The following is a 27852-nucleotide window of genomic DNA, read 5'->3' on the forward strand; positions in this document are numbered from 1 at the left end:
GGCACTCACATGCTGCCCACGAGGCCACGCCCCATTAGGACACGCCCCTTCACAGAGTCCCCCCTCGATTTACACATGTCACTTAAAGCACTGTATAAAAGGCCTGGTGAGTCTCGGCATTCTCCCTTGAGTATCCTGGACAGGTTTAAGGCACAGCGCCCCCCTTGGCGCACTTAGGTTGTGCTCCGTCGATTTGTAATACCCTCATCCTGCTGCCCATGTGCCTCTAGGAATGCCTGGGCGGGGTGCTGAGTGTGAGGAATTTTCACACATTTAATTTCCTGTTGCTTAAGTGGGAAAGCACTGCGCTTCCTGGCCTTAATGTGGTTTGCGATAGCAATCGGCCACCCCTGATGATTCTGGCTTCTGCTTCCCAAGGTGTTTATGCTGGGACCAGGCCCAGTTAGCGGGGGATCCTGGCTCAAGTTGCACTCAGTACCTGCATGCCCGGAGTCTAGAGTGCACTCAGGCTCACTGACCCTTTTATTGTACAACCAGTGCGTGTTTGCTAATGGTGAGCAGGTATTTGGTTTGCAGCAACTGGTCCATGCGCTATACACACACATTGCGTACTCAAGCAATGTACAGTTTAAGACATGTTTACTTGTAGAACCCGAGCCACAACATGCTCGGCCTGTGGCGGCAATACCTCTTATGAATGTTGATAAGAAAACCCACCTGCACACCAGTCAAGGCGTTCACGAAGCTCCCACCCTATCACATGTGGCCACTTTTCCCAGAGCAAACCTGACCCTTCTATTGACTCGTGGGTAGTGGGAGAATATGTCCATGCTATCGTTCTTTTTAATATAATCTCCCACCCACACAAATGCCCTTCCTAGTACCACGTGCAGTTCTGATGGTGTGATTTGTATTGAGAATCCCCGTTTCTCTGATCTCTGTGATGTGGGAACCTTCTTTATGGAAATAAATTGTGTTTCAAAGACCTTTCCCTCAAACAAGCAAAAGACACTCTGTGATTAGTCAGATACGTTCGATATTAGCAGAGAATATCACTGAGGCTGAGCGGTATAAATTGATTTTCTCTGTATCCAAGTCTTCAGGAAGTGGAGCTGGTGGGATTTGAACTTGGGTCCACCATGTCGCCTCCAGCCCACATCTCCCTCTTTGTCAATGGTCTCGCAATGCTGCTGTTTTGTCTTAAGCTGATGAATGTGCTTTATAGATAGCATATCAGTCTAGAGTGTGTAATATATTCAGGACTGACCAATCCCCTCTCTCACACTGCAGGGAGTACGTGGAAAGGCTGGTGCAATTTGACCCGGTGGAAAACGAGGATATGGGAAAACGAGCGACTGGTGCCGTGGACATTGTGACTAACCGGTGCAACAGGGTTCTGGCTGATCTCCTCTTTGAGGACCTCAAGGTTCGAGGGAAGGGGGCAGCGATTCCGTCAGTGGGTGGGACCAACTGTGTGTGTGCACTCCTGTGTGTGTGTCATCCCCTCTCTGCTGCTGTTACTGGCTTCAATTTCTCTGCCTGTTTTCCCAAACTCAAATAAGATCTGAAATGTCACCAGTTGGCATAGCTTAGTCTCCTCACTTCCGTCTCTCCTACATTAGTCTATTTCTTATCTGTCGAAGTTGAGTGACAAAGGGCATGATGAAACATCCTTGTGTGTCCCTTGAAGTATGCATTCTCCTGAAGGTCCCATACAGGTCCATACAAAACACTCATCTGTTGATTCAGAGGCTTGTCTCAGTCTTGTTCACCTGCCCCATGACTATTCATGCATGATATCTACCCCTCTCAGGCATACTTGTTAAATCCCATGGTTTCTCCCATCATCCAGTCATCGTTCTTCTAAAGGTCCACTAAATAGGTGCTCTAATGAAGGCACATGGTTTGCTTTAAAGGTGCTCACTGAGGAGTTCCATCTTTGTGCACTTTCATTTCACCTATCTCTTTTAGGAGTCTCTCCGTCAGCTCACTCATTCAACCCGTGCTTCCTTTTCTTCAGTCCTTATGTCTAGTTGGTGTGGCCCGTCTGTGAGCCTGTCTCTTTCATCAACACAACACCTTTACAGTGTAAAGCCATTTCCTGGGTGCGTTCTTCCCTTGGTCCACCCTTTCCTCAGTGTGTCCAGGTCATCAGCACATCCAGCATATCTTTGAGCCAATTCCTTGGAGCACCCCTATCATTGGCTCGTCCAGTTCCCAAGTGTTAATGTAATCTAGGCATCCCGCTCTTTTGTGCGCCTCTTATTCTGATATGTCCACTTCCTCTTATTTTGTGTGCTCGCTCGCTTCCTCTAGACCTTCCATTCGGTGGTGCATTTCTTTGTCTCTGCATGCGCTTGCTCATGACATCCCTTTCCTTAGCATATTCCTTTCCCCAAACACCACTTTCTTCTGTATTTCTCTTACCTTGACCTGTGCCTTGTCTTGATGCATTCCTTTCATCCATCTGTGGCTTTTCATCTGGGTGTTCATCCATACATCTATATGAGCAATATGCACTCTCTGCTTCCAGGGTCGGACTGGGCCATACAATTGCCTCGGCATCAATGAAAAAGTGGGCCACAGTTGCAAATGGCTGTTCATTCCTTTTGTGACTGCCTGTTTGAATAGTACCCAAGGGGGAGTTTTTTTTGATAAAGTCTAATGCAAATATTTCATTTTAAAGAATATTTATTCAGCAACACTGGTCAAAACTACTAGCCGCAAAGTAAATTAACTCATCAAACTGGCCCACTTTGACCCAAAAAAGTGGCCCACGTCAGCATTTTGTGTTTTTGGTTCGGCCATGGGCCTATTGCCCTACAGGCCAGCCGCAGCCTGCCTGCTTCACCAGGTCTGGGTAACTGGCTCTTAATAATGTGTGCATTCATTTCATTCTGCGTTTTCCTTATTTTCTCCACCTGCCCCGCTTCTAACCATCATTCCATTCAACCAAGTGCCTTCTTGAGGTTTATTGCGCATATGCCTCCGTTGTTCCTGTTCCTTTGATGCACCCCTACCTATGGTGCATTCTGTCCTATGCCATCTTTCGTTTAGCATGTCCTTTCTCTTCCCTCTTCCAGCCATACTTTCATAAGCTGATGAAGAAGAAATGGCTCAGCAACTCGGATGCGTTCAACAATATCCTGTCCATCCTCACAGACTATTCCCAGAGGTTTCGCAAGATGAGTGCACAGCCGTACCAGGTATCCGCTGACTGAGTGCGATGGGGCACATTGGGTGCTGGAGAGGAGGGGCCGCGGTAGATCACTGCCATGCAGGGATGCGAGGTGATGTGCAGATAAAGGGCCTGATTCACAGAAGCGTTTTATAACGTTGCAGTCCCATCGGAAAACGTTCTGTGAATAAGGCACAGTGTGCGGATATATCCAAGGAGCTGCTTGTGTGCGGGTACGAACCATCTTTTCACAATGTTAGCTGATAGCTTCTGTATTACTTACTGTGAGCAGTGGCAGCTGAATCATAATGACTGACACAGCAGTGACCTGCCGCCCATAAATAGGGGGGCAAGGTGGCCAGGCCCAGTAAAAGCAGAGTGCTCCCTCGGTTGCAGTGAGCAGTTGAGCGCTCCAGGGTCAGTTGGTGTTGCCGTATTCCCTATGGCTGCAGTTCCCCAGATTGTGCTTGCCTAATAGCCCGTGCAAGGCTGGGGTGTTCTGCATCCCCAGCCTTGCATTGCCCATTGGAAATGCTGGCTGTGGTACTGCCAGTGCTTTAAGTGTGTCGGGACTAGCCAGGGCGAAGTCCCGGATGTCTCCAAAAACTACTTTTCAGCTGGAGCTCTGCCCGGGCTCCTTCACTGCCAATTGTGCCTGTACATAATTTCGTATGGAGTTTTCCTCCACCATTATGTGGCTAAAACGAAAAGTGTGCTTGTTGCAGTTCGTTCAGTCCAGGCCAATTTAAGCAATGTATTTGCTCAACAAACTCCAGGCAGTAGAAGCCTGACATGGGCTGACATGGACTGACATGGGGCAAGTAACGGAACTGTGTGCTAAGGCAAATCTGTCATTCCAGCCTTCAGCGATTGTTTGTAGCATTTGTATTTACTGTGTGATGTGGTCTATTGTAATTTAGACTATTTTTAGAGCTTTGGAATACCATGTTTTCATGGCAAGCAGTGCAGATTTTTTCAAGCAAAAAACATCACTGGGACATCATAGTTAGTACTAACTCTGGAGATCATGTGCTGCTCTTTGCTGTTTAAAAAAATGTACACTGGTGATCTTGTGAACGTGGTATTCCAACTGGTTTAAAAAAAAGAATATTTCTTTATAATGGACTAAGTTTACAAAATAAAAGAATGTTCTCAAAGTGAACCACTGGTTGATTTTTGTAACTTACTGTATACTTAGTTTTGGGGGGACTGCGACTTGTGTCACTTCCTCCATAACAATGTATTTATTGTGCATTTGTGAGGTGCTCTTTCAAAGCACCCACAGGCAACAGGGAGGGAACATGGGAATGAAAACAAATATAACAATGAAAGATAGAGGCGAACCTACTAGGCTTTGTGAGCATTCAGAACGTGCAAGTGCAGCGACAGACGAGGGAGTAGTGGGTGTAAGTGGTAGGCGTAAAAGATGCACAGCTGTTTCAAGCATCTCAAGTGGATTCACATGAGATGCTGAGTGAGTCCTGGCTTTCAAGGTCCCATTGCAGGCAGGATACACACAAGACTACCTGTCACCATGCAGAGTGGCACAACATAGCCCACCTTCTTCCCTCACCACTGAAGGTTTATGCATTGTTTGGGCAAACAGCCGTTGACATAACCACCCTATTAAGCCACGCCCCGCGCTCAGACGAGGCCCCCTTGTTAGAGGCCCCTTTGATTTCCCAGGCCATTGAAAGCAGAGGCCCTCGTGGGTGCCAGTTCCATGACCACGCAACATGCACAGAAGTCAAAACGCCTGGGGAGGTGTTGATTGGCGGATCACAGGTTCACCTTCAACTATTCCATGCAGCTAATCCAAAATGATCTCCGCCACAAGTGCATTTGTGCACTGCAGAGGTCTGTAACGTGAGCCGCCCAGGAGATACATGGTGGTTGCCATTACAGCCAATCCCTATTTAGTCTGACTGCTTTTAGCACACCCTAAAAAGCGAAGTATGTAGGGAGCCCTGCATCACCAAAGGCATCAGAATACTCTTGAAGACAGAGACATGGGGCTTTCCAGCATGTAGCAGGGAAAGACATGGAGTGAATTTGCCACTGCCGTTCCTACTCCTGGTTCCCGCCAGTTTCCACACATCCACGTTATTTAGCGCCCTCTACAAAAAGAGAGTGAGAGTTTCTGTATTCTGTACACTAATCCATCTAGCTGGCCTGAGATCATCCTGTAAGGGGAATTGGTAAAAACTACTAGGTGAGGAGCGAAGAAAGGGAACAGTATATAGTTGAAAACAAACATTATATGATGACAGGTTTCAAACTCCAATGATATCAATTCCATGCCTAGAATCGGCGTTTACCATACTCCAAAAAAGCTAAACACAGTCAATACAGAGACAAATAAGAATTGTGCATGTGACAAAATACAACAGAGAACCATAACTCATTTGTTAGAGTCCTGCCATACGTTAAAACGGTACTTTACCTGACAAAGTAGTTCAGCTACTGCAGATAGATATGTGATTGACACTACAATCATTTTCTTTTTGTATTCATTACTCAGTGCATTTATCATTTAAGTAAAGAAGAAAACGTAATTTTCAATAATAATTGGACGTAAGAGAGAAATCACATGAAATTGTCCAAGTGACAGTTCAGCCGAGCTAAACAAACAGATTGAAGACATGGAAATCATAGCATCTGAGAAAGCTCTCCTCTCTTGATGAATCTTGTAAGGAAATGGCGCTGGAAATGCCAGTTCTCAGTATCGATATTGGCATCAGTTGTCTATTGAACTGAGGAGCAATCTCCTTTAAAAAGAGGCAGAGGGTCAGAGGGGTGTACAACTTTAGGAACAGACTGCCGTTTTTCTCGAATTTCTCTGCTCTCTTTATTTTCCAAATCTGAAATGAAATCTGAAATGAAATGACTTTCCAATTATATGTATTGCATCCAGCACCCATAACATGTTAGAACCTCAAAGTCAGTCTTTTGGGGAATAATATAAAAAGCAAGAAAAGTATAAGGTAAGCATTCAAAATAGGGAAAGTATACACCGAAAATGTCTGTTGCCGCATACGATGAAGAGTGAACAAATATATACGATATAAAGGAGAGGGAGATGATACAAAGGGGTGTCTGGCCTTTGGATTTGTGTTTCTGAGGGATACAAGAAATATGTTCCCCGGTGCAATCCTGGGAGAGAATTCTATTGCCCGGGTAATATTTTGAAGTTTGCACTACTGGCATGGACCAGACTTAGCCAACAATTGATTAATGGATGCTGAGTAGACAGCATACATTCAATAGCAGCTGGTGGAAACCTATTCTGTTGGCCATGGAAGATTACAGAACGTAGTGTTCCACAAAACCCAATTCCATTTGGATTTCATCCATACATTCCTACATAGTAGCAAGTGTAGTCCTCACTCCCACTCGGGATATAGCCTTTCCTCTCTGGCACGTTCTCGGATCCTTTTTCCCAACCACGCAATGAGGATTATACCATGGATTTGCATGCACTCTTATCTGTTGTGTCCTAATTTGCACTTGCCACCTGAGTAAGGAAATCCATGAATAAATAAGCAGCAGTGGCAAAAGGGCTGCTGCGCGTAGCAGCGCAAAGAACAAGATAGATACACACGGACATTGTATTGTGCGGAGAGACATGCGGCACATACATGTGGGCTTCCTAACAACGCCACGCTGTCTGCTTGAAATCTGTTCCAATGCAGCCTGTACTATTCTTCTTGAGACCGTAAACTTGCCAAAGAATATATAGGCAATCAGCTAATGCAATGGTACTTCCGAAACCATCTACGAGCTTGCACGCGGGGCTTACTGCCCTGTTTAGACTCCAGATTTAGAAGGAATTAAGGTGCAAATGCAAATTGTCAATCCCAGGCAACCGTAGGGGTGTGCTATTCCTGACTCCTGAGCTAACGGCAGCTTTGTGTTTGTAGATGCTGGTGAACGAGGTGCACCGACGGGTACTTATCGAGTATATCCAGCCACTGATGCAAGTGAAGATGGTTTGCAACTCCACCAAAACCCGGAACAAGATGGCGGCTAAGCTGCAGGAAGAAGCCCTGCAGCTGAAGCATCTCTTCAGGCAACTGGTGAGGGCTCTGCTTTCATGTCTATGTTAGGCAAGGCAGAGCTGGGGTGTGTGGCGTGTTTTTTGTCAATGTGATTTTCTAAGAATTAGGCCTGATAAGCAGAATTAAGTGGCATGCCTGTAGAATGCTTGAGAGTACTCAGTTATTGTGGTTTGTTGAGAGTCGAAGCTAGGCCTCACTTGGAATGTTCTCAGTCCCATGCATTTTTCCTCTTACCTCATAGCCTACCACATAAACTTTCATAAACATGTTTAAAGGGTTATGCAAATGTATGATGTACTCTGCAATGCTCTGCTGTTCTGTGTTGTTCTGTGTTGTTCTATGATATATAAAGGAACATCTAACATGTCCCTCACTTCCAAACAGACTTGTTTTCCAATGGGTAATGCTCCAAATTCTAGGAAATCTAGAAATTCTTATTGTTCAATGGGGGAAGAGTGGTGGATAAATGAGATTGGGCGTGAGAGTAGTGCTGCCAAGGAAATCTGCCACACAATTTGTCAGAACCTCTGGAATGGTAGGCTTGTAAAGCAAGGTCACCAATGCTGTACATTCGCTTAACATCTACAGATGATCAAAACAGTTGATGATATTGAGAGATCATTTATGTTTGTCATTGCTGGCACTCCCGGTCAAACAGTGTGTGTGTATTCGTTATGTTATGAAGCGTTTCTACTGCGCCAAATCTCCACTGAAGTGGAATCAGAGCACCTGGTTTGTCCAAGAAGTAGGCGTATTGTGTCCCAGTCAGGAATGACCAGACCGAAATGTGAGGAGAGAAATGGAGTGGAGATAAGAAAAGGGGACGGGAAAGTGGGAGAACACAAATTGACAGACACTGGGAGGGGGATGTAGCCAGGAAGAGGTATGTTTGTAATAGCGTGGGCGTGTTGTACATCCAATTGGTAGAATAATTGCACTTTGCTTGTATATCCATTGGAGTAACCAATAGTTTCTGGAGACAAGCTCCTACAAAAATGCATTGCTAGAACGGTTAGCTTATTAGGGAGGATGGACAGTGCCCATAGCCCTATGGGCTTAATTTAACCCAAAGTGGTGTGTTAGTGACATAGCTGTCATTTATAAATTCCAACTAGTATTTTAATAAAGTGACATAGGCAGCCTGGGTGTATTACAGCCTTCTCAGGTTTGGAATGGCCTATAGAGATCCTGTTGTGTGGGTCAATTTGGGCCAGTATTTCGGTTCAACATGGATCACTTAATGCAGTGTGCAGTTAATTTTTTTGACAAATGCTGTTGGCCAGTGTGTTTTAAGGTAGGCTATCGAACTCAATTTCTGGCAATAATGCACCACCAGTTACTACACAAACAGCATGGTATACAAGTTACAAATTGCAATACGCAACTTCGGGCCACCGTTTGTTTGGTACCCAGGCAGATTGTCTGACCCTGTTCTTTCTTCAGGATCATCTTCTGAATGTGTTATGCCCTCAAAGCCAGTCCTTTCTCTACCCCTCCTACCTGGCCACTACTAATGTGGGGGCGCAGCGATGGAGAATGATAATAGTCTACAGTGCTCCATCATGCAGGAGTAAACTACCTGTCTAAGTGTTCTAATCTATCACGTTATTGAGTGTACAATGACCTTTTGCGGACAGGGAGGAGCAAATGGGTAGGGATGGTCAAATGGAGGGTCTGGGAAGTTTTGAAAAAGTGTGTGCTAAACAAAGAGTGAGTTTTGAAGAGATACAAAGTCTGGGGCAAAGAGGGCGTCTCTGAAGTGGTGGAATGGGGGTGTGATGAAAGCACAGGAGCTGCGGGCGAACGGAAGGAGCATGAGAGATACCTGTTTGGCGTACAAGAGCTGAGTGCATAAGCTTGACATCTCTGACTGATACTCTGCTGCTAGGCCTCCATTTTCCTCAGTGCCTTCTCAGAAATAATACATTCTCGCACATCCAGATTATCTGAGCTTTCTTGCTTGCTGGGAGTGATATAAGGAGTGCTTCTAATCAGTGGACTTTATTATTTGTGTGTCCCGCCATTTAGGAGTCTACCTACTCGTGGCTGGATGTTGCTGTCCCCCACCTTGCTGAGATCATTGTGCTGGAGGACACCCCGTCCATTCAGATGGAAGTGGGAATGCTAGTGACTGAATTCCCAGACATACGGTCAGTACCAAGAAGAATGCGTTGCACTAAATGGGGAACTTGGGACGTGGGGGGAAATGGACCTGTAGACTTTCTGCTATGATTATAAACACAGCACAATTGTAACGTTTAATGTACAGTGCTTTAACGCAGCCTGCAGGCAGTGTTAAGAACAATACATAATAATAATTTTATTGTTATATAGTCCAAAATCTGAACTTTACACAAATAATAGTACACCCATTAACTTAATACATAAAATCACAACTTCATAAACAATAGACTCATGTATAAGGTGAGGTTTAGAAAAAAATCACAAAACATAAGCTTAAAAACGTAGAGACATAAGAGTCATAAAAATGTGGCACAAATGATAATAATACAATCAGCGAGTGAAACCAATTCCAGGAGGTATTAAGCCAAGTGCTCCTCAAGCCCTCACAATAGCGTCAATTAATGGGGATAGTATTCCTAATCTTGTTCCACGCCTAGCACAGTGGGATATGGCCGCTTCAATAGCAAACCTTTAACGTTAGTCCATACCCTATATAGTCCCAGCTGCGTCCCAATAGAGTCTGAATTTAAGCAGTAATCCCAGAAAGGCTCTCCCATGATAGAGTCATATTTATTTACCATACTACCAAACAGACACATATAGAGTGGACCCAATCGAGGGCACTGTGTTAACATGTGCCTAGTTGTCACCAAATTGTTCCTCGTCCCACAAATGCAGCAGCACCTATCTTTGGGAAAAATGCCCAGCCACGGGTCAACAACAGTTAGTACCTGTAGTTGATTGGTACGCAGACTAAGCATAAATTGTCGCACCTCTGGGTCCGGACAGATCATCAGGTAGTGTTGGGTCTTCCTATATCTATGGATGACGTGTGTGACAGCCTCATACCCCTTCAGGGTAGACAGATGAGTGTAAGTCTGGTTCCAGTCCCATCTATTCATTTTCTGCATAAAAGATGTTTTCAAATGCACAAATGCCATCATTCTCTTCTTGTCGTGGGACCAGTCTATTTCAGTGAATAAGGACTAATTTAGTTGTTTGTAGCTAAATCCATGGGGGCCTTCTCAGCTTCAAAGTTATTGCCTGCCAAGCCAAGTAATTTACAAGTTGGTGTAGTGAGCGCCTTCAAATAGAACACACCTCGTGCTCGCAGAGCCATGCCCTTAAGTGAAATTAAACCCAGCTCCAACCTTAGAAATTGAATGGGGCAGGCAGGTCCGATACCCATTACGGCCCCCCAATACTGGCCCTCCAGAATATTCAGCCAATTGCATTGCTAATGCCTCTAAGCCGTACAGGATGGCCGGTGCAAAACACTGCTGGTAGAGTTATACCAGGCCGTCCCCTTGGCGAATTAACAGGTCTGAAGTGTAAGAAGTTTGGCTCGCCTCTTTTTTTGGGTGATGATCAGGCTATAATTAGGGAGAGCGTCGAATTCTAAACCCTAGTATGGACAGGATTGATCAATACTAATCCTACCCAAACTTGTCACAACCTCAGAGCGGCTAGGTCCATTTCTAATCGCCACTATCTTTGTTTTTCCCAAATTGATAGTTAGGCCCAGTTGGGCCGAGTAAAGGGCCAACTCCTCTAGCATGCTCTTAACATCCGATAACGTTCGATCAAATAATATAAGATCGTCAGCATAGAGCATACCTACTATAGGTGTATCTCCTAGTTTAGGAGGGCAGTTTGCTTTAGAGGCCATCCTTGGAAGTAAGTCTGCTATATACAGATTGTATAGCATGGGTGCCCCCACACATCCCTGTTTAACTCCCATGTTAATACAAATGGGATCTGTAGCCTCTCCCTCATTATCAAGTCTAACTCTAGCACTGTTGTCACTGTGTAAGGTCAGTAGTACATGTATTATCTAGCTGGGGCAATGTAGTCCACTTAGCTTGGCCCACATTGTCTCCCGTTTGACTACCTCGAAAGCAGTACAGAAATCAATTAATACTATATACAGGGTAGCATCTCTATTACTCAGTGTGCTGTTAATTAGTTGGTCCAGGACACAAATGTTATGTGGTGTCCCGGAACCAGGTCTGAAACCGGTCTGAGCAAAACTCAAGATTTTGTTTGCTGCCACCCATGTCTCTAACTCTCTTATAAAAGTGTCATAAATATCTTACTAGTTACATCAAGCATGGAGAGTAGTTGGTAGTTACCAGCATTACACCGATATCCGTTCTTATACACCGGTATTAGTACTGATCTTCTCCATGTCGAAGGGATCACGGCGGATCTACAGACATGTGAAAAGAGAGTCAGAAGCACCTGTGCCCAATTATCCGGGTCCTTTTTTAACAATGAGTTCGCTAGCCCATTTGGACCCGGTGCATTAGAGGGCTTAAGGTCTAAGATGGCCCGCTCTACCATTTTATGGCTTCATCGGAGGCGCCAAGAATCAATTTGCATCACAGTAGTGGGGGCGGGCACGTTGACATTAAAGAACTCGTTCTTAATATGTTCTGCCCACTTCTCCCCACCAATGGGATTCAAGATTCTTAGCCTCTGCTTTCCTCCTGCCTCACCTTGAGTTTGCCAGATCTTTCGTGCATTTCTACTACAGATGGTCTGTATGAAATTTTCCCATTTCACTTTTTGTTGGGACTTACGATAACGGCGAAGCCAAGTATGATACTGGCGCTTGATATACTTGATCCGGATCACCCTCCCATACTGGCTTAGCATAATAGGGTCAATCGCTCTACAAGCTCTAATTTTTCGCCGCATTAATCGTTTACGGTCCCGGATCTTAATATCAAACTGGCTTCTATCTTTCTTTCTTTCTGGCTTCTACTGCTTTCCATCTGATCTGTGCAAACTGTGGTCCTTTGAACATAGCCTGTGTAAGGGATTGAACACACACCTCAATCTCCTCTGGGATTTTCCCCCGGAGTACACTATTCATCCTACAACCCACAGGGAAGATCAGTAAATTAATTCTGTCAATATTGGTCTGGGTCCATCGGATCCGGTTGCCAGCGTGGTTCGGTATCACATCACTACAAACATTCCCAGGTCCCCTTTCCCCTCCCCTAGTCAGGGTAACTGGGGCATGGTCACTAAAAGAGTTGAAAGCAACATGTAATTCAATCTCTTTGCCCAATAGGCAATCTGACACCACCACATAATCTAAGACCGCCCTTTTAGATCCCAGTGTCCATGCATTTGACCAGGTCTATCCCCAGTAGTACGACAGTTCAGAAATGTGCATTTCAACTCCTTTTGGAAGTTCATCCAGAGTTTCCCCTTTGGGTTGGAAGTGCCTTGTGGCATGCTCCAATGGTCGACTACAGTGGGATAGTTTCCACAACCCCCTAGGTCCACACATCTCGCGTTCAGATCTCCACATAGAATGACAGGATTACTTTCCTTGTCTGTATTCCATTTCATTAATATAATGTCTAATTGATCACATATCGGTTCAGTGAGTAGAGAGCCCGGAGGATCATATACACCAATGATTAGCATCTCCTATTGATTTTCCCCTCTCTTTGGTGGTGTCACTGCCACTGCCAATACATTACCACCAGGTGTGGGCTCGTTGACCAATCTTGGGTTATAGGTAGACTTTACTGCCGTCAGTAGAACACCCTTAAGGCGGCCAAGCTCCCCCTTGGTGGCCAATGCCTGGAAAGTTACATAGCCATCGAAGTTTACATCAAAGGTAATCCGAATTTCTTGTAATATGAAGATCTCATGTGAGAACAGAATATCCTGGGCACCACCCTCACTTAACAAATGGCTAAAACCCCTAGTGTTCCAGCTCATCACTCAGAACAATACATGGAACCTACATGCATAGCAATTGTTCTCTATAGTGGCAGCTGGTGAATTGTGAATGTGGACCATAAATACGTTTACTGGAATTGCCCCTTCAAGTGACCATCAGGAGCGAGCCCTTACTAACCCGGGAGGGCTCAGCATGGGCGTTTGTATGGGTGGCGGGTGGTGCCTATTACAAGGTTTAATAATAATCCATAGGATTTACAGGAAGTTCTATAGGAGAGTACATAGATTCAAATACGTCAGACGCCAGGACATAAATAAGGACACAGGAGCCGATCATGTATGTGCCATTCAGTAAATTGTGCACCTTGCACTAACACTGGGAAAAATGCCGTTGTAAATTATGTAGCAGTCAACATTATGTCATGTCCAGCTTTAACAGTGCCACACATGTCTGTGTTATGTTGCCACAGTAAAACATATTAACATGCTCTCTATGGATCTACATTGCCCCCCTGAAATAAGTGATGCCATTCTCAAAGATGCCATATCAGTGTTATGCATGTGAAATACTGCCACATGCTCGTTTCTGCATTCCCCGGAGAAAGATATAATGTCAAAACCATACCCCTGTTCAAGGCATCTCCCCCCACCGATATATGTATGGCTCAAGTCTCATAAATGCCATGCCAGCTTTGCCCCAGTAAAATACTTTGTCATGAGGGTTTTTGCAGTTACCTAGAAAATATAACCCCAGTCTCAACAAAACCAGGCAAAACGCACTGCCTCACCAATATCATTATGTATTTGAATGGTGATCAAACTATCATTGCCTTTTTCAAACTTCGACTAGCATTTTCACAGGGCAAGGAAGATATACTTTCATTGCCCACAATCGATGTATCAACAATATTATGCCTGTCTTAACCAACTTGGACACATTAGGCATCATTACAAGGTTTCAGGTAGCTTTGCCGGTAAGGCTACCTCCAAACTTGCAAGAAAGTCCAGCACCCGCGAATGGGGAATTACCGGGGTATTCCGGCCCCGCGGACCTGGTAATTGCCCTTTCGCGGGTGCCGGAATCAGGGGATCCCCATTCCTATTTGAGCACCATATGGCTCAATGGGAATGGGGAGGATGCTAGCGGGTCCCGCTAAGGACACCTGGTCTGGCCAGGCGTCCTGAGCGGGACCCGTTGCAGACCTCGTAATGAGGCAGCCCGTAATGAACAGTGCCGGTCCCTTACTGCAACCGTTCATTACAGGTCAGCACTCGTTGTAATGAGGCCCATTATCTAGCAAGTCACTACATTGGGCCTCATTACGAGGCTGGTGGTAGCCGTGCCTGTAGTATAGGCACGTCTGCCGCCGGTATTCAGTTTTTTTCCGGCGCCCAGAAAGGGGCAATTACCGGGTCATTACGACCTTGCCGGACCCCGTAATTGCCCTTTTCTGGGTGCCAGAAAAAAATGATTCCCATTCCCATTTGAGCCCCACAGGGTTCAATGGGAATGGGGAGGGTGGTAGCTCCGGTGCCATTAATAACGGTACCGGTGCTACCATCATGTTCTGCTCGCGGGTGCCAGTACGGCCACCAGGTCAGACCTGGCGGGCTGACAGACACCCGCGAGCAGAACTCGTAGTATGGCGGTACGGTAACAACAGTGCCGGTAGCGCTACCCGCACCGTTGTTGCCTTACTGCCATACTTATAATGAGGCCCATTGTCCTTAAAACGTCCCCACGTAACATAGCCTTACTTGACCCATGGCAGACATTCACACTGGCGCAAAACTGCCCAAAGTGACATCTTATTGCCACTATAACTACCCAATGTCACTTTCAATGACCCTAAACTGCCCCTTTTCACATTCCATTCACACAAATGTCTCCTTGGCACATCCTATTGACCCATGCATTACAGCATGCCACTGTCATTTCCCTAAGCACTGCCCCATGTATCTCTCATTGCCCCAAGGACAGAGTCATGTCTTGCCACAAAACTGCCCTGTCATTCTCTTTGCCCCATGTCTCGTCCAGCCAACACAAGAATTGCCCTATGGCACTCTCCTTCCTGGAAGAACTACTCCATGACCTGCCATTGCCTGAAGAACTGTCTCATGTCACAATCCATTGACCAAAAACTGCTTTATTTCACTTGCCTTTCCAAATAACGTCATTTCCCACCCTATTACCCCTTAACTGCCCCATGTCACTATCATTGGCACACAAACTAATCTGTCACATCACATAGCCCCAAGAACTACCACATGTCACTCTCGATGGCCTAAATGCTGGCCAGTGTCACCTCCCATTGACCTGGGAGCAGTGCTTAATGTGTGAGGGTGCACTTATGTTTGAGCCTCGGCATTTATTGTCTCAGACTCACTTTAATTATGAAGTGTTGATAGTCCGTGCATCCAACAACCACAATGAAAATATGTCTACACTGTGGGGAGCAACTTTGGGGGATGGCAGCAGTGGTGCCCACACGCAGTGTCACGGGAGTGCAAGAACATATTTAGGCCCTGGCGCTTATTTCTTTTACAAACTAAGCACTGCCTGTGAGCTGCCCCATAGCACTCTCATTTCCCCCTGCATAGGCACATTTCACTCGCATGGGCATGCCACATTTATCACCTCCCCACATCCTCGCTCTGATTTACCCCCAGGACTGCCAGATAGCCATCTCCACATTCACAGACCCGTGCATGCCTATCTCTTTCTCTTTCTTTTCCTCTCTCTCTCTTTCTTTCTCTCTCCCTCAATCTCTCTCAAACACACACAAAGACTGCTCAAGCACGAGGAGATAGGAAGAAGACAGGCAGATGTCATTCACTATTCTCCCTAAGTCCTGGTGAGCCATGGGAGTCTGCAAGATTCACTGTTTCAGGCAGGGCACTCCCTGTTAGGGCTGGCTGGCTAAGGGAAATACTCCACAATAGCTGGTGTGGCACTGCCCCATCACCCAGGTTGGGTGGGGCACTGCTGATACTCTATGGGGAGAGGAGAGGAAAAACTCGTTATGGAAACCGAATGCCCTCTGTCACTCTAGAGATGCTTGTTTCACAGAGACGCCAAGAAATTAGTGCAAGTGAAACATGATGACTATATGTGCCATGTTTTTGTTAAGTTCACCAGCCTCCAACACAGTTGTTTTAAACATCCTTGCCCTAAACACAACTGCGTCCCATTTTTCATTCCTTTTTGCAGTTAAAGACAGCTTTCCTATCAGAGTACTGATGAGGGGTGGGTTGGAATTAGAGGTCACAGACATATTTTTTAAAGCTGACCCTTGACGACATTGTAACGTTTGCAAAAAAAGAATACTAGCAGATTCACCGAGTATGTTACCACTGTTTTCACCATGTCTGAAAACATGTTACTATTACACAGTTTAGTGATACTCATTTTATCACCGCAGAAAGGTGACGGACCCAATTGGGCTGTTGGGGTACAAACCTGTGATCTAAAGGTCGAAGAAAGATCAAAGCACAAAGCACTTGAACTTGACTCACTGAGATGTCTGAACAATTCATTTTTGCACCCACAGAGATCTTAATACCGAAAGATACACATAGTGTGATTTGAGAGCTTCGGATTAAAGCCTATTTTTGATTGCCAGCTACGAAGACCCATAAAGACAGTATGACCATCAGGACTTGTCTAGATCGCGTCTGCGTTTCAAATGGACCTGAATGAGCAAGAGAGTTTGCATTCATCTACACCTTGGTGACTTTGCTTTGGTTTTGGACAACTTGGTGGAGGCACAGGTTTTCATTTATGCTATGGGAAGTCTGATTTTTTTGCAGGGAATATACCATGGTTGGAGGACCTTCTGCTTCCCTCTACTTGGGGACTGACGGGAAGAAATCATACACTCCTGTAATCAGAGAGAGAACGCCTGGGTTTAGTACCTGACAGGAATTAGCTTTATGATACAAATCATACTCGTACTTCATGGACCATTTCCACCATCCTTGTGGGGCATCCACAGGCATGGGTATGGTACCAGAACCTTTGGCAGCGAAAAAGGTGAGCTTCCCCTTTAATTTTAGTATAGCACACCGGGGCTATTCTTATTCTTCTCACCTTTCTCGACTTCCAGTCCCTGTTTCTGCACGGACGGGAACAGACCTGGTATCTTGCGCAGGAATTCTTTTTGGTGCTTCCCTTCTTCGTTTTTTTCTTTTCTGTTATTTCACCACCCTTCGCGGCCTTGCCTCCCCCAACGCATGTCAGTTGCAGGAGGCTTCATGAGGTACGCATCGTGTGACTGTGCCTTTCCGGTATCGCACCACCATACACTCTGTCTACAGTGCCTGGGGCCCGAGCACTGTTGGGCCGTGGAAGTGGCGTGTGGCTCCCTCACGTCACGTTCTTTAAAGAATAGGCTGCCCCGCAGGAAGGAGATCTTCAATACTTCACCTCCAACCCATCTCAAGGGCATCATGCCATGAGAAGGTATGTCACCTGTTTTCCAAGGCACCCCAGCACGGAAGCTGCTTCCTGGGCTTGCAGGCTGGCAGGGTTCACCCAGATCCTGTGACCAGTGGTAGGCCAGAGGCCATCAAGGCTACGGCTGCCGTGCCGAGGTGCCCAAAGGCTCTCCCATGCCTGCCTCTGAGGGGCTTACTAGCTCTGTTACTGCACCAGGGTGCGAGGGGCATTTGGGCTGCGGTTCCAGGTGCAAGCCTGAAGCACCATTCCACACTACGAATACCAGCTCTAAAGCTGAGGGCAAAGGGCCTCCTGGAGCTTACTCCGAAATTGGTTCCACAAGGGACAAGTCGACTACCAGTCATCTGATTGAGGGCTTCTGTCCTACCAGAATCCATTCCAAGGTCAGCGCTAACTCTTCAGTGTCAGGTTGTAGACAGTCCGCTGCAATGCCAGATCCCACACAGAACTCCAGGCCTTCACGCCTTCCTCCCCAGGGTGTGGAACAAGCCCCCAAAATGGCAGATCAACAAGCGGTAGAGCCTGCATACTTGGCAGCTATTTTAGACACAGACATCAGGCCCCCAGTGTCCCCCCCCTCCTTCAGGAGGCGCAGCTCAGGCCGGTACTTGGCAGCATTCTTTGGGGCTCGGCTCCAGCCCACAGGTTTCAGGTAACTGGTCTCTCCAAGGGTACATGTATACCAGTCATCCTTTTGGGTATCCCTCAGAAGTCCCTAGGCATGCCGCACTTGATAAAAGGCCCAGTGCATCGGAGGTCAGGGTGCCCTCCTCTTCTTTGCGCCCTGACCCAGCAGTATGCAAGGATAGGTTCTTTGATCGATTCCTCCTTAAGCGGTCGCAGCAGATGGCGGTATTCCTGTAAGGGCTCATCAAGGATGTGCTCCCTCAGATGTTGCCTCCCAGGCCGGCCCCTCTGGGGCCTCTGTCTCTCCCACCAGGGGTTCCAGTCCTGCAGATACTGCCTCTGCTCTCCCTCTAAAACACTTCAAGATGATAACATCAGCTCACATAGCGGAGTCACTGTGCCCAGGAAACTGGATGTGTTCCTTAGACCCCATCTTCCAACTGCGCCGGAGGTTCCTGTGGTTCACAATTATGTCATACCATTTTCATTACAAGGTGCTTCCATTTGGCCCCAATGTGGCCCCTAGCGTATTTACCAAACTGAAGAATGCAGTGGCGGGCCTTCTTCGGTTGGAGGGCCACAGCTATATCCATATTTGAACGACTTGCTGTTGAGGTCCAGCTCTCCCAAAGGAGCTTTCCACTCCTGCCAGAGTTTGGTGGATGTTCTCCACCAACTGGTGTTTTCCCTAAACCAAAAGAAGTTGCACTATACCCATCGCAGGACCTCTTGTTTCTGGGGGTCAGGTAGGACACTTCTCAGAGGATCTTCCCATAGATGAAAGATTGAACTCTCTGCGGAAGGTGGTTCGACATTTCCTGTACAACTCATCAGTCTCAGTGTGGTGGTTCCAACACTTGCTGGGCCTCATGCCCCGTGTGTCCTGCCAGTACAACATGCCAGACTCAAATGTGGCACATTCAACTTTATTTAGCATCCTCCTGGGACCAGGAAACGGGGTCGCAGTCAGAAAGGCTGCTCATCCCACCCTCTTTTCACCAGGACCTCGACTGGTATCTCGTCCCAACCTTACTGTTCCTGCAGGAGTGATGATAGCCCTCCAGACCCCTAAATCTGCACGCCTGACAATATTTAGGTTACAATTGCCAAGCTGACAAACTCAAGGGGAAGTGGATAAAATAATAGAAAACACAGGTCTCCTCAATTGCCCTCGTCTCCTGGAACCTCCTTAGTCTGAGCTGAAAATTGGATGACCTAAAAATCATCACAGAATTAGCATTAACACTTATTCTAACTGTCCTTCCTCAATATATAGTATTCCCTGTAAAATCTCTGCCAGTCCCTGTTGCCTATGCTTAATAGGTAACTACATTTAGTGTCCTCCTGGGACCAGGAAATGGGGTTGCAGTAAGAAAGGCTGCTCATCCTACACTCTTTTTAGCTGGACCTCCATTGGTGGCTCCTCAACAGCAATGTGGTCGTGGGACCTCCCTTCTCGAAGCTGGAGCACGCTCTTGTGATGAGAGTAGATTCTCCCTTTCGGGCTGTGGGGCAACACTGGGCAGCTACTACATTCATGGCTCATGGTCGGGGAAGGCCACCTCAACACACATAAATCTCCTGGAGCTCAGGGCCGTGGGCCTAGCACTCGGAGCATTTCTGCCATTGATCAGGGGCAAGGGAGTCATGGTCAGGACTGACAATTCAGCCATGATGTTCTACCTGAACAAACAGGGAAGGACCAGGTCACCATCGCTCTGCATGGAGGTGGTTTCTCTGTGGGAATGAGCCCTGTCACAAGGGATCTGGATCACAGCAGTTCATTTCCTGGGGCACTGCAATGCAGAGGCGGGCAGGTTGAGCAGGTTGGGCTACAACACGTATGAGTGGGAACTGCACATCAACTCCTTGTCGCCTCTATTTCACAGGTGGGGCTTCGGACTTGTTTGCATCTCCAGAGAACTCAAAAGGTGCTCTTCTTAGCATCCTGGGTGAGGGCAGGGTCAAGCATTTTTGGAGGATGCAACTGCTATGCCTTTCCTCTGACTCCCCTGCTCCAGAGGACTCTCTGAAAGTTTCATAACTCAGGGATATGCACCCTAATTCTCATTGCCCTCACTGGCCATCAAGTGTGTGGTTCTCAGACCTCCTACAGCTCAAGTCGCAAGGGCTGGTCCATCTTCCAGGCCTCAGCAGCGGCTTCCTCACTAGGCAGCACAGGGCAGTGGTGCACCCAGAACCGGGCAACCTGGTGCTCTCGTCTTAGCTCCTGATCAGCGAAAGCTTCACTCTGCGCACTTCTCAGCGAGCAATTGGGACATCATCCAGGAGGCCAGGAAAGGTTTCACTCGCCCACAATACAATAGTAAATGGACTGGATTCTGCCATTGGCTGCAGGAAGAGAGTGTGGACCCGCTTACTTGCCCCCTTGACAATGTTTTATCTTTCTCTGAACATCTGGCCAGCTGGATACTTGCAGCATGTTTTTGGTGGCCATCAGGGCCTACAAAGATTCAGAGAATTAGACTTTCTCGGCAGGTAACCCGATGGCCAAAGTACACCTCAAGGGCTTAACAAGAATGTTTCCACCTGTGCACAGGCCTCATCCCATCTGGCACCTAAACTTGGTACTAGCGGCTTTGCAGCACAAACCATTTGAGCAAATGGTTTCAGCTAACAACAAGTGGGTTACTCTTAAGTTGGTTCTGCTGGTGGCGCTCACCTGTGGGCGTAGGATTAGTGAGTTGCAGTCGCTGTCGTCTTGCGAACCATTCACAGTTTTTCACAATGATAAAGTACTTCTGCGCACCCATCCTAAATTCCTGACCATGTTGGTTTCCCCATTTCATCTAAATCAGGAAATATACTTGTCAGTGTTGTTCTCTAGTCTGCAGTCTGATACGGAGAGAGCACTCCATTCCTTGGATCTGTGGAGGGTGCCTATATATTGTCTCCTGGACAAAGCCTTTCAGGAAATGAGGGGCGCTGTTCATCATGTTTGGTGGCTCCCCCTTGGCACCCAAGCATCCAAGGCCTCCAATGCCCGCTGGATGGTCCTGGCCATTCTAGAGGCCCAGAGGCATTACTAGGCAGGGACTGAGAGGGCTATAGCCCCATATCTTTCGATTGTAGCCCCGGATAGAAGCTCAGGGGCTACAACCAAAAGGCTAGCTAGCCGCAAGTCTCGAGTGTGCTGACATCTGCGTAATCCCAGATCTTTTCCAGGCCTACCAACACCCCTGCAGGGGCGAATGCAGCCACAGGAAAAAAAGGTGCCTCTGGGTATCCATGCAAATGTGGAAAGGGCCAAGGTGACTGCAGTGGCTTTTCAAAGGTATGCCTCCTGTGAGGTAATCAGCAAGGCTGCTACTTGGGCCACGCCGTCCACATTCTGCAAACAATATTCTCTAGAGACCAGTTCAAGGAAGGATGCAGATTTTGGGCAGGCAGTTCTCAGGAACCTCTTTGCCTCCAGCTAATTTGTCAGCTAATTGGTCAGCTCCACTGAGTTCTCTTGTTTCAGTGGAATCATCCACAAGGATGGAAGAAAGAGGACGGGACGTATGAGTAACAAAAGTTACTGTAGTGACTAGAGTAGTCATAGTGCTTAGTCCCCTTTCCTCCATGTGTCCAACACACCTTACCCTGCTAGTAGGCCAAAAAGCTAATATAACTGCACAGCCAGGTTTACCAGCGTCCGATGTGCCAAAAGGGGACTGAGGTGAGGAGCAGGAGGGCGGGCCTCGTGGCGGTTCAACAGCCATACAAATTGTCACTTCAGATACACCATGTGTCCATCTTTTGTTCCTCTGCATGGAACGCCTCTAGAAGTCTGTACATAAATTTGTAAATCGATGGGCTTTTGCAAATCAATGGGCTGTGCATACATTGCTTCTATGGAGGGAATTGTCATTATGGTTGTGTTCAGATCCTAAATCAAGGCTATTTTCTCCGTTCTATTTGAAGGGATTGTTCTTAGAAGTGAGATCCGAATCTACGGCTAGTCCGTCTCTCACCAATCTTTCATGGTACCATCTCTGAATGTTTGTTCTAAGTATGTGCTGCTGCAATCTCTCACACTTCCTCTCCCTGAAATGTTACCTTTGAAATGTATCGATCAGATGATGTGCCCAACTGAACAGCTTTGTCTCCCTGAATGTGTTTCCCTTAAATTTGAGTTCCGAGTCTATGTCCAGTCCACCCCTCACTGCTCTTTAGAGAGTTCAGAGTATGTGTCATTTTAATCCCATTGGAATGTTAGCCATTAGACGTAAGTTCAGTAACAGTGCCCAGTCCATCACTCACTTCTCTTTAGAAGGCTTACCCCCTTTTGGGCGTAGTCCATCCCCCTCATTCTCTCGTATCACCTCTAGGGGTGAATTCAGACTCCATCCAAAGTCCATCCTTTGCTTCAGGGATCAATTTTAATAGGTAATTCAGAATCATTGCCCAGTCCACTCATGCCTCTGTGCATGGATCACACTTAAGGGACAGTTAAGACTCTATGCTTCGGTCATTTCCTGTGCCTTTGTGAAGGGAGCCCAGTTAGAGCTGAGTTGAGTATCTGTGCTTAGTTCATCCCTACCATCTCTATCTGGATGAAACCCCTTAAATGCAACTTGCCTTCCTATCATTGACTTCTACGTGGGGGGATTGTCTTGTATATCCATGTGGTACAACTGACATGAATGAAAATCTAAAATCTAAAAGTTCAGAGGGGACGTAATGCAATGTAAGTTAATGTAAAGTGGTCTCGTAAAGCTCACCTCTTTCATTTGTGCTGCCTCGTTGCGTGTGGACCTGCAGGAAAAGAGAGGGGATGTGTGTTAGTGGAAAAGGAGGAAGTCAGATGTGAATTCTAAAATGTTGATAGGTGCATGCCAGATGTAACTCTGTTCTACTTGCTGGTGTGTTCCCAGGTGCTTTGTGGTAGAGACATGTGGGTGTGTGTTTTATTCCAATGGACAGAGTCGAAGATCAATAAAATGGAAGTCAGCCCTGTGAAATCGGGATAGCCACTACGTGGGGACAGAGGGTGGGAGAACTACTGATGTGAGGAGTTCCATTGGTCCATTAATTTGGAATGTTGTAGGTAGTGTGTTATCTTGGGCAAAGGTTCAGTGTTTGAGTAGTGTAAGGTCGTAAGAGATGGAGACATGTGTTAAGTGGAGTAGGAGAAAGAAATGAATTAGTGAGGACTCCTGTCCATGGGGTTTCAAGACTGGAATTAACCATTTTGTTCCCGTCTGTTGTTAAAATAGTGTGGCCATTTTTTTAAGTTGTCAATCAGCATGCAGAGTTCTGGTCATTTTGGTTCTGTTTAAAATGGGCAGGGGTGCATGGAAACCAACCTAGGCTACATGCATACATCCTGGGGAAAGCTGATTACCAAACATTGAAGATACCTCCTATAGGGGCACAGGACCACTGAGAAAGCATGCATATGGATTACATATATGTATACTTGAATACCCCTTGTGATCAGGGCCAGATTTAGTAAATATGGATAGTGCCTGGTACACTTTCATCCTCTGCAGTGCCATCAGGAGGGCTTAAGAATACCCTGGACTTGGTGAAGAGCATTTGAAGAATCAGGGCGGATCGCAGGCTGTTGATTTTGACCAAACGTGACCAGTTAGGAGGTGAAAAGGGGTACTGATTGGTTGATGGCTTGGAGCGAAGCACAGTAATTGACAGTGCCAACTGGGAGCCAGTACTAATAAAATCAAAATATACATCCGTTTCCCATTCCAACTTTGGACATGATTCTCTGAAACATCATCAGGTTTTACATTTATTTGATATACATTTTAGTTATGAGGGAAATCATTTGAGATGGTTTGGACATTTTTTCAGTTGTTTTTAATATTACGAATCCCCCGCCTCCACAGGTTGACACTTTTCATTTTATTTTTAATTATTTGAGTTCTTATAATGCACCACACGCCCACAGCCTCAGAGTGCAAACATAAAACAAAAAATATAAAAAGGAGTAGAAAAGCAACACAAGGTTCATATTCAACAGATTCCACAGTATTGTGATGCTACAAGTCAGCTATTAAATTCAAATCAGATGAAGCTCTCAGAAGATCATTGCAAATGGACAATAAATATGGAAGGTTGTTTTTACCACACTCTACTAATTTACAAACCCTACTTCGCTTAAAAAAACAGAAACTTAAAAAAATATATGTTTTGCAGAGTATTTTCATGTGCCACAGCCTTTGCGCCAAATACACAATTGGTCGAGCATTGAGCCATACACTGCACTAGAAATTAGAATTCCCCACAGTGCAATGACCATTGTGCCTCCATAATGACCATTGGAAACACAGCATGGCCATTGGGGTAACCTCATCAGAGTGCCCACCAGGGGCCTTTGGCTACATGCCAATCAGCGCAAAAAGGCACACACTTGCCTAATTTGGAATTTTCCAAAATATCCGCTTGGAGACCGCTGGCTCAAATGAAGAATGTGTTTGTGTGCCCCGGTGCACACTTGCTGATTCCGGCCCTGATCGCAATGACACACATGCTCATCATATGTCAGAACAGTTTGATATTGTTTGATATGGTAAGCACTACCAGCTCATCATATATTGGAACTATATATTTATACTGTACAGATACTGTAAGTGCTCCCCTGAGCAGATGCCTTGGCTGTTCCTTCTCGGCGGTCCTGGTGTCCTTGTGTGGCACGCATTCTTCCTCTGGACCAGGCGAGCGGGTGGAGCGGGAAGAGATGGCCGTGCCTTGTGAAGCTCTCCAGGATTTTGCAGGATGTGCGGGTGGGGTCACAAGCCACCCATGGCAACACTTTAAAGTGTGCAGCTTCCTTAGTCTGTGCAGCATTGACATCCTGTAGTTTATTTACTAATTTCCCCTCTCGTCACCACCCCTTGTCGGCGCCAGTGATTGAGCCCTGAGACTTGTCACATGTCACGGAAGATCAGGAAGGGTCAATAATGGCCCATTAAAAGAAAAAAAGTAGCATTAGGGGATATCCTCAGGAATTTCCTGCAAGACGGGCATCGCCGATTGTCCAGGAGCATCAGGCCTCAAAGTGTTTAGCTTTTTTGACACATGTGTCTTTTATCTGCATTGTCTGCATGCCTAATTAACACTTGCTGGAAGTCCCAGTGGGGTGCATTGCTGATGAACTGATTAGCATAGACGTGGCTTCTTTCATTGTATGGTTCTGGCTATCTATAGACCTATAGTTGTTGCATAACCTGTGATCTTGTGGCTGCCGCCCATTGTAGGCCTCGCTACCAGGCCTCTGGACTATTTTGGATTAACAAGGGTTTCTCACAGTCGAATGAATCCATTTGTCGGCTTATTGCATTGATTTAGCAAACTACAAGGACTAAATGAAGTTATCACTATGAGCACAAGTGTGTTTTCTGGGGAAGAAAAATTAAGGTATGAAACAGCAGTAAGTGTGATGGAACTGTTACAGCCTATTTTGTGTACTGAGCACACACTGTGCATTGCAGGGGGTGATGTCCATCCACAGCGATTCTCAGCTTGACTCGTTTGCAGATATCGCTCCAGCAGCTCCTGGACCTCAGAGTGGCTTCACTGAATGGCCATGTGAGGGTCAGGTCACAGGAATGAACTCAAATTCATTACTAGGGCTGCCTCCTCGTCCACCACCTGGGGCCCTTTGCATGACTCACTGGCAGAAGTCAACTCAGCAGCCCATGCACCATGGAGTTGCTGTTCTGATTGGCCATGTGAGGGCCGGGTGAGTGAGATTCATTACTAACTAGAGCCTTTTACATGCTTCTTACAAAGTGCATTTCAACACTGGGAAGTGGGTGACATCCACCACCTTTGGCTCTCTACATGACTTTGTGGGACTAATCACACCACAGCACAGCTCCATTGATTGTCCCCAACATGGCCAGCTGACAAGGCATCTCATTATCAACTATAACATTTAGAGTGCTTGTTCAGCTGTGTGTTGCAGAATGAGGAAGAGGACCATATCCACCATCTGTGGTTGTCTGAATGAATTGCTTGCAGATATTGTGCTGGGATACGGCTCTGCTGATTGTCTCTTTGGAAGTCAAGTGATCGGGAACCTTGTTGTCCACTCGATTTTTTGTCACTATTCTTTCTTAGTGTATTCAAGGGACAGTAAGATGGTTGTGCCCACCACCTCGCAGCATGACTCGTTGGTGTAATTGCCCCAGCAACCCCTAGAGTTCAGTCCAGAGCCACTGATTGGCCATCTAAGGGTCAGGTTTCCGGGACTCCGGTTATCAGCTTGAGCGTGTCATATTCTTCGTACCCAGTACATTACAGGAACAGAAAGATGGACCGGCCCACCCCCCTGCTGCTCTCTGCATTTCTCGCAGGCAAAAATCCCCACACCAACCCCACTGCCATGGAGTGTCTCCACTGGTTGGCCGTGTGAGGGTCAGGTGACTGGAATTCTTGTTATCAACTGGAGCACTTCATGTACATATTGACCAGTGCATTGCAAGACCAGGTAGCGAGCGGCCTCCACCACCTGTGGCTCTCTATATGACTCTCTGGCAGAGATTACCACAGCAGCCCCTGCATTGCAGAGGAGCAGCTTCACTGAATGGCCGTGTGAGGGCCGGGTGACAGAGGTCCTATTTACTTTACCAGCGGATGAAGTCTAGCCCTTTGTAGGGTCAGGCGATGGGTAATTGGGAAAGAATAGCACCTGTTAGCCTCTTCTCTTGGTTCGCCCTTCTCACCCCTGCCAAACATGACTGCTACCTTCCCTCCTCTGGTTCCCTGCTGCTCCACAGTAAGGAATCCTCCAATTGATCTGGACTCTTCTACCTGCCAGGGACCCTATATCTTGTATGTTGGTCACTAGTTCCCCTGTATTCTGCATTATGATCGCTAGTGGTCCTTTAAATTGGTAGATGGCCTATATAATGGATTCTTGCCTCTTGGGCCCCAGTGTTATTTATGCGTGTTGGAGATGAGTAGTCCCATATAATGCACATTTGCTTGTGAGAGCTGCTCTCCTGCCTTCCAACACCCACCAAAATACATCTCCACATCACCATTATCCAACCCGCAGCTCTCTCCTTAACCTTTTCCAGGAGTCTTCAGGCTGATTCTGATAGGACTCCCCTTTACTCCTTACCTCAACCTCACCCCCCTGCTAAGAACTCAAGCGACATCGAATATTGTTCTATGCATTTTGAACTATGTAATTAGTGCCTTATTGGGATTTCCAAAGTACCTGGTGACAGAGGCTGAATGATGCTGCTCGCCGCTTCTCCTTATAAGCTACCTAGATTCAGCAATGCCGCACCTGGAGTCAGACAGTTACACCGGCTACCAGTCAAAACGGTGTTAAATGACAATTTCTATTCATTGCCCAAAGAACCCTGTATTGAATCTGGTCTCTCTTTCTTCAACAGAACTGTAAATAATATGTTGCCACGTGCTCTCTAGATCTTCCACCTCATACTCTTTCTTTTACGACTCACAACAGCAGCCTACAGAGTATACAAGTCAGCACCTTCTCGAGGTACACTGATACTTTAGGTAATTTACATCAAGCAGAAATCCTTTCCACTGAGGCACTTTCATTTCAGAAGAGCTCTAAAGACGAATTGCTGCTTCTCTTAAACAGCTCAACATGTCCAAGCAATCTCGGATGGAAGGTGGCTAGCAGCACCAGAGAGCTACTTCGGGGGTGTCAGTGAGCTATATAGACATATAACTTA

The 27852-nt window shown here is 46.5% G+C and overlaps 1 protein-coding gene across 7 annotated transcripts in view; it reads left to right on the forward strand.

Annotated features, from left to right (window-relative positions):
* Nucleotides 1–27852, forward strand: part of EXOC3L2 (exocyst complex component 3 like 2) — a 543403-nt gene that overhangs the window by 487265 nt on the left and 28286 nt on the right. For all 7 annotated transcript variants that reach the window (XM_069644667.1, XM_069644660.1, XM_069644663.1 and 4 more), the window contains 4 exons: nucleotides 1252–1387; nucleotides 3045–3167; nucleotides 7060–7215; nucleotides 9226–9347. In XM_069644667.1, the coding sequence (XP_069500768.1) occupies nucleotides 1252–1387; nucleotides 3045–3167; nucleotides 7060–7215; nucleotides 9226–9347 (537 nt within the window). The remainder of the gene's footprint in view (nucleotides 1–1251; nucleotides 1388–3044; nucleotides 3168–7059; nucleotides 7216–9225; nucleotides 9348–27852) is intronic.

Source organism: Ambystoma mexicanum, chromosome 2p (genome assembly GCF_040938575.1).
Source record: "Ambystoma mexicanum isolate Mex_15411 chromosome 2p, UKY_AmexF1_1, whole genome shotgun sequence".
NCBI lineage: Eukaryota > Metazoa > Chordata > Amphibia > Caudata > Ambystomatidae > Ambystoma > Ambystoma mexicanum.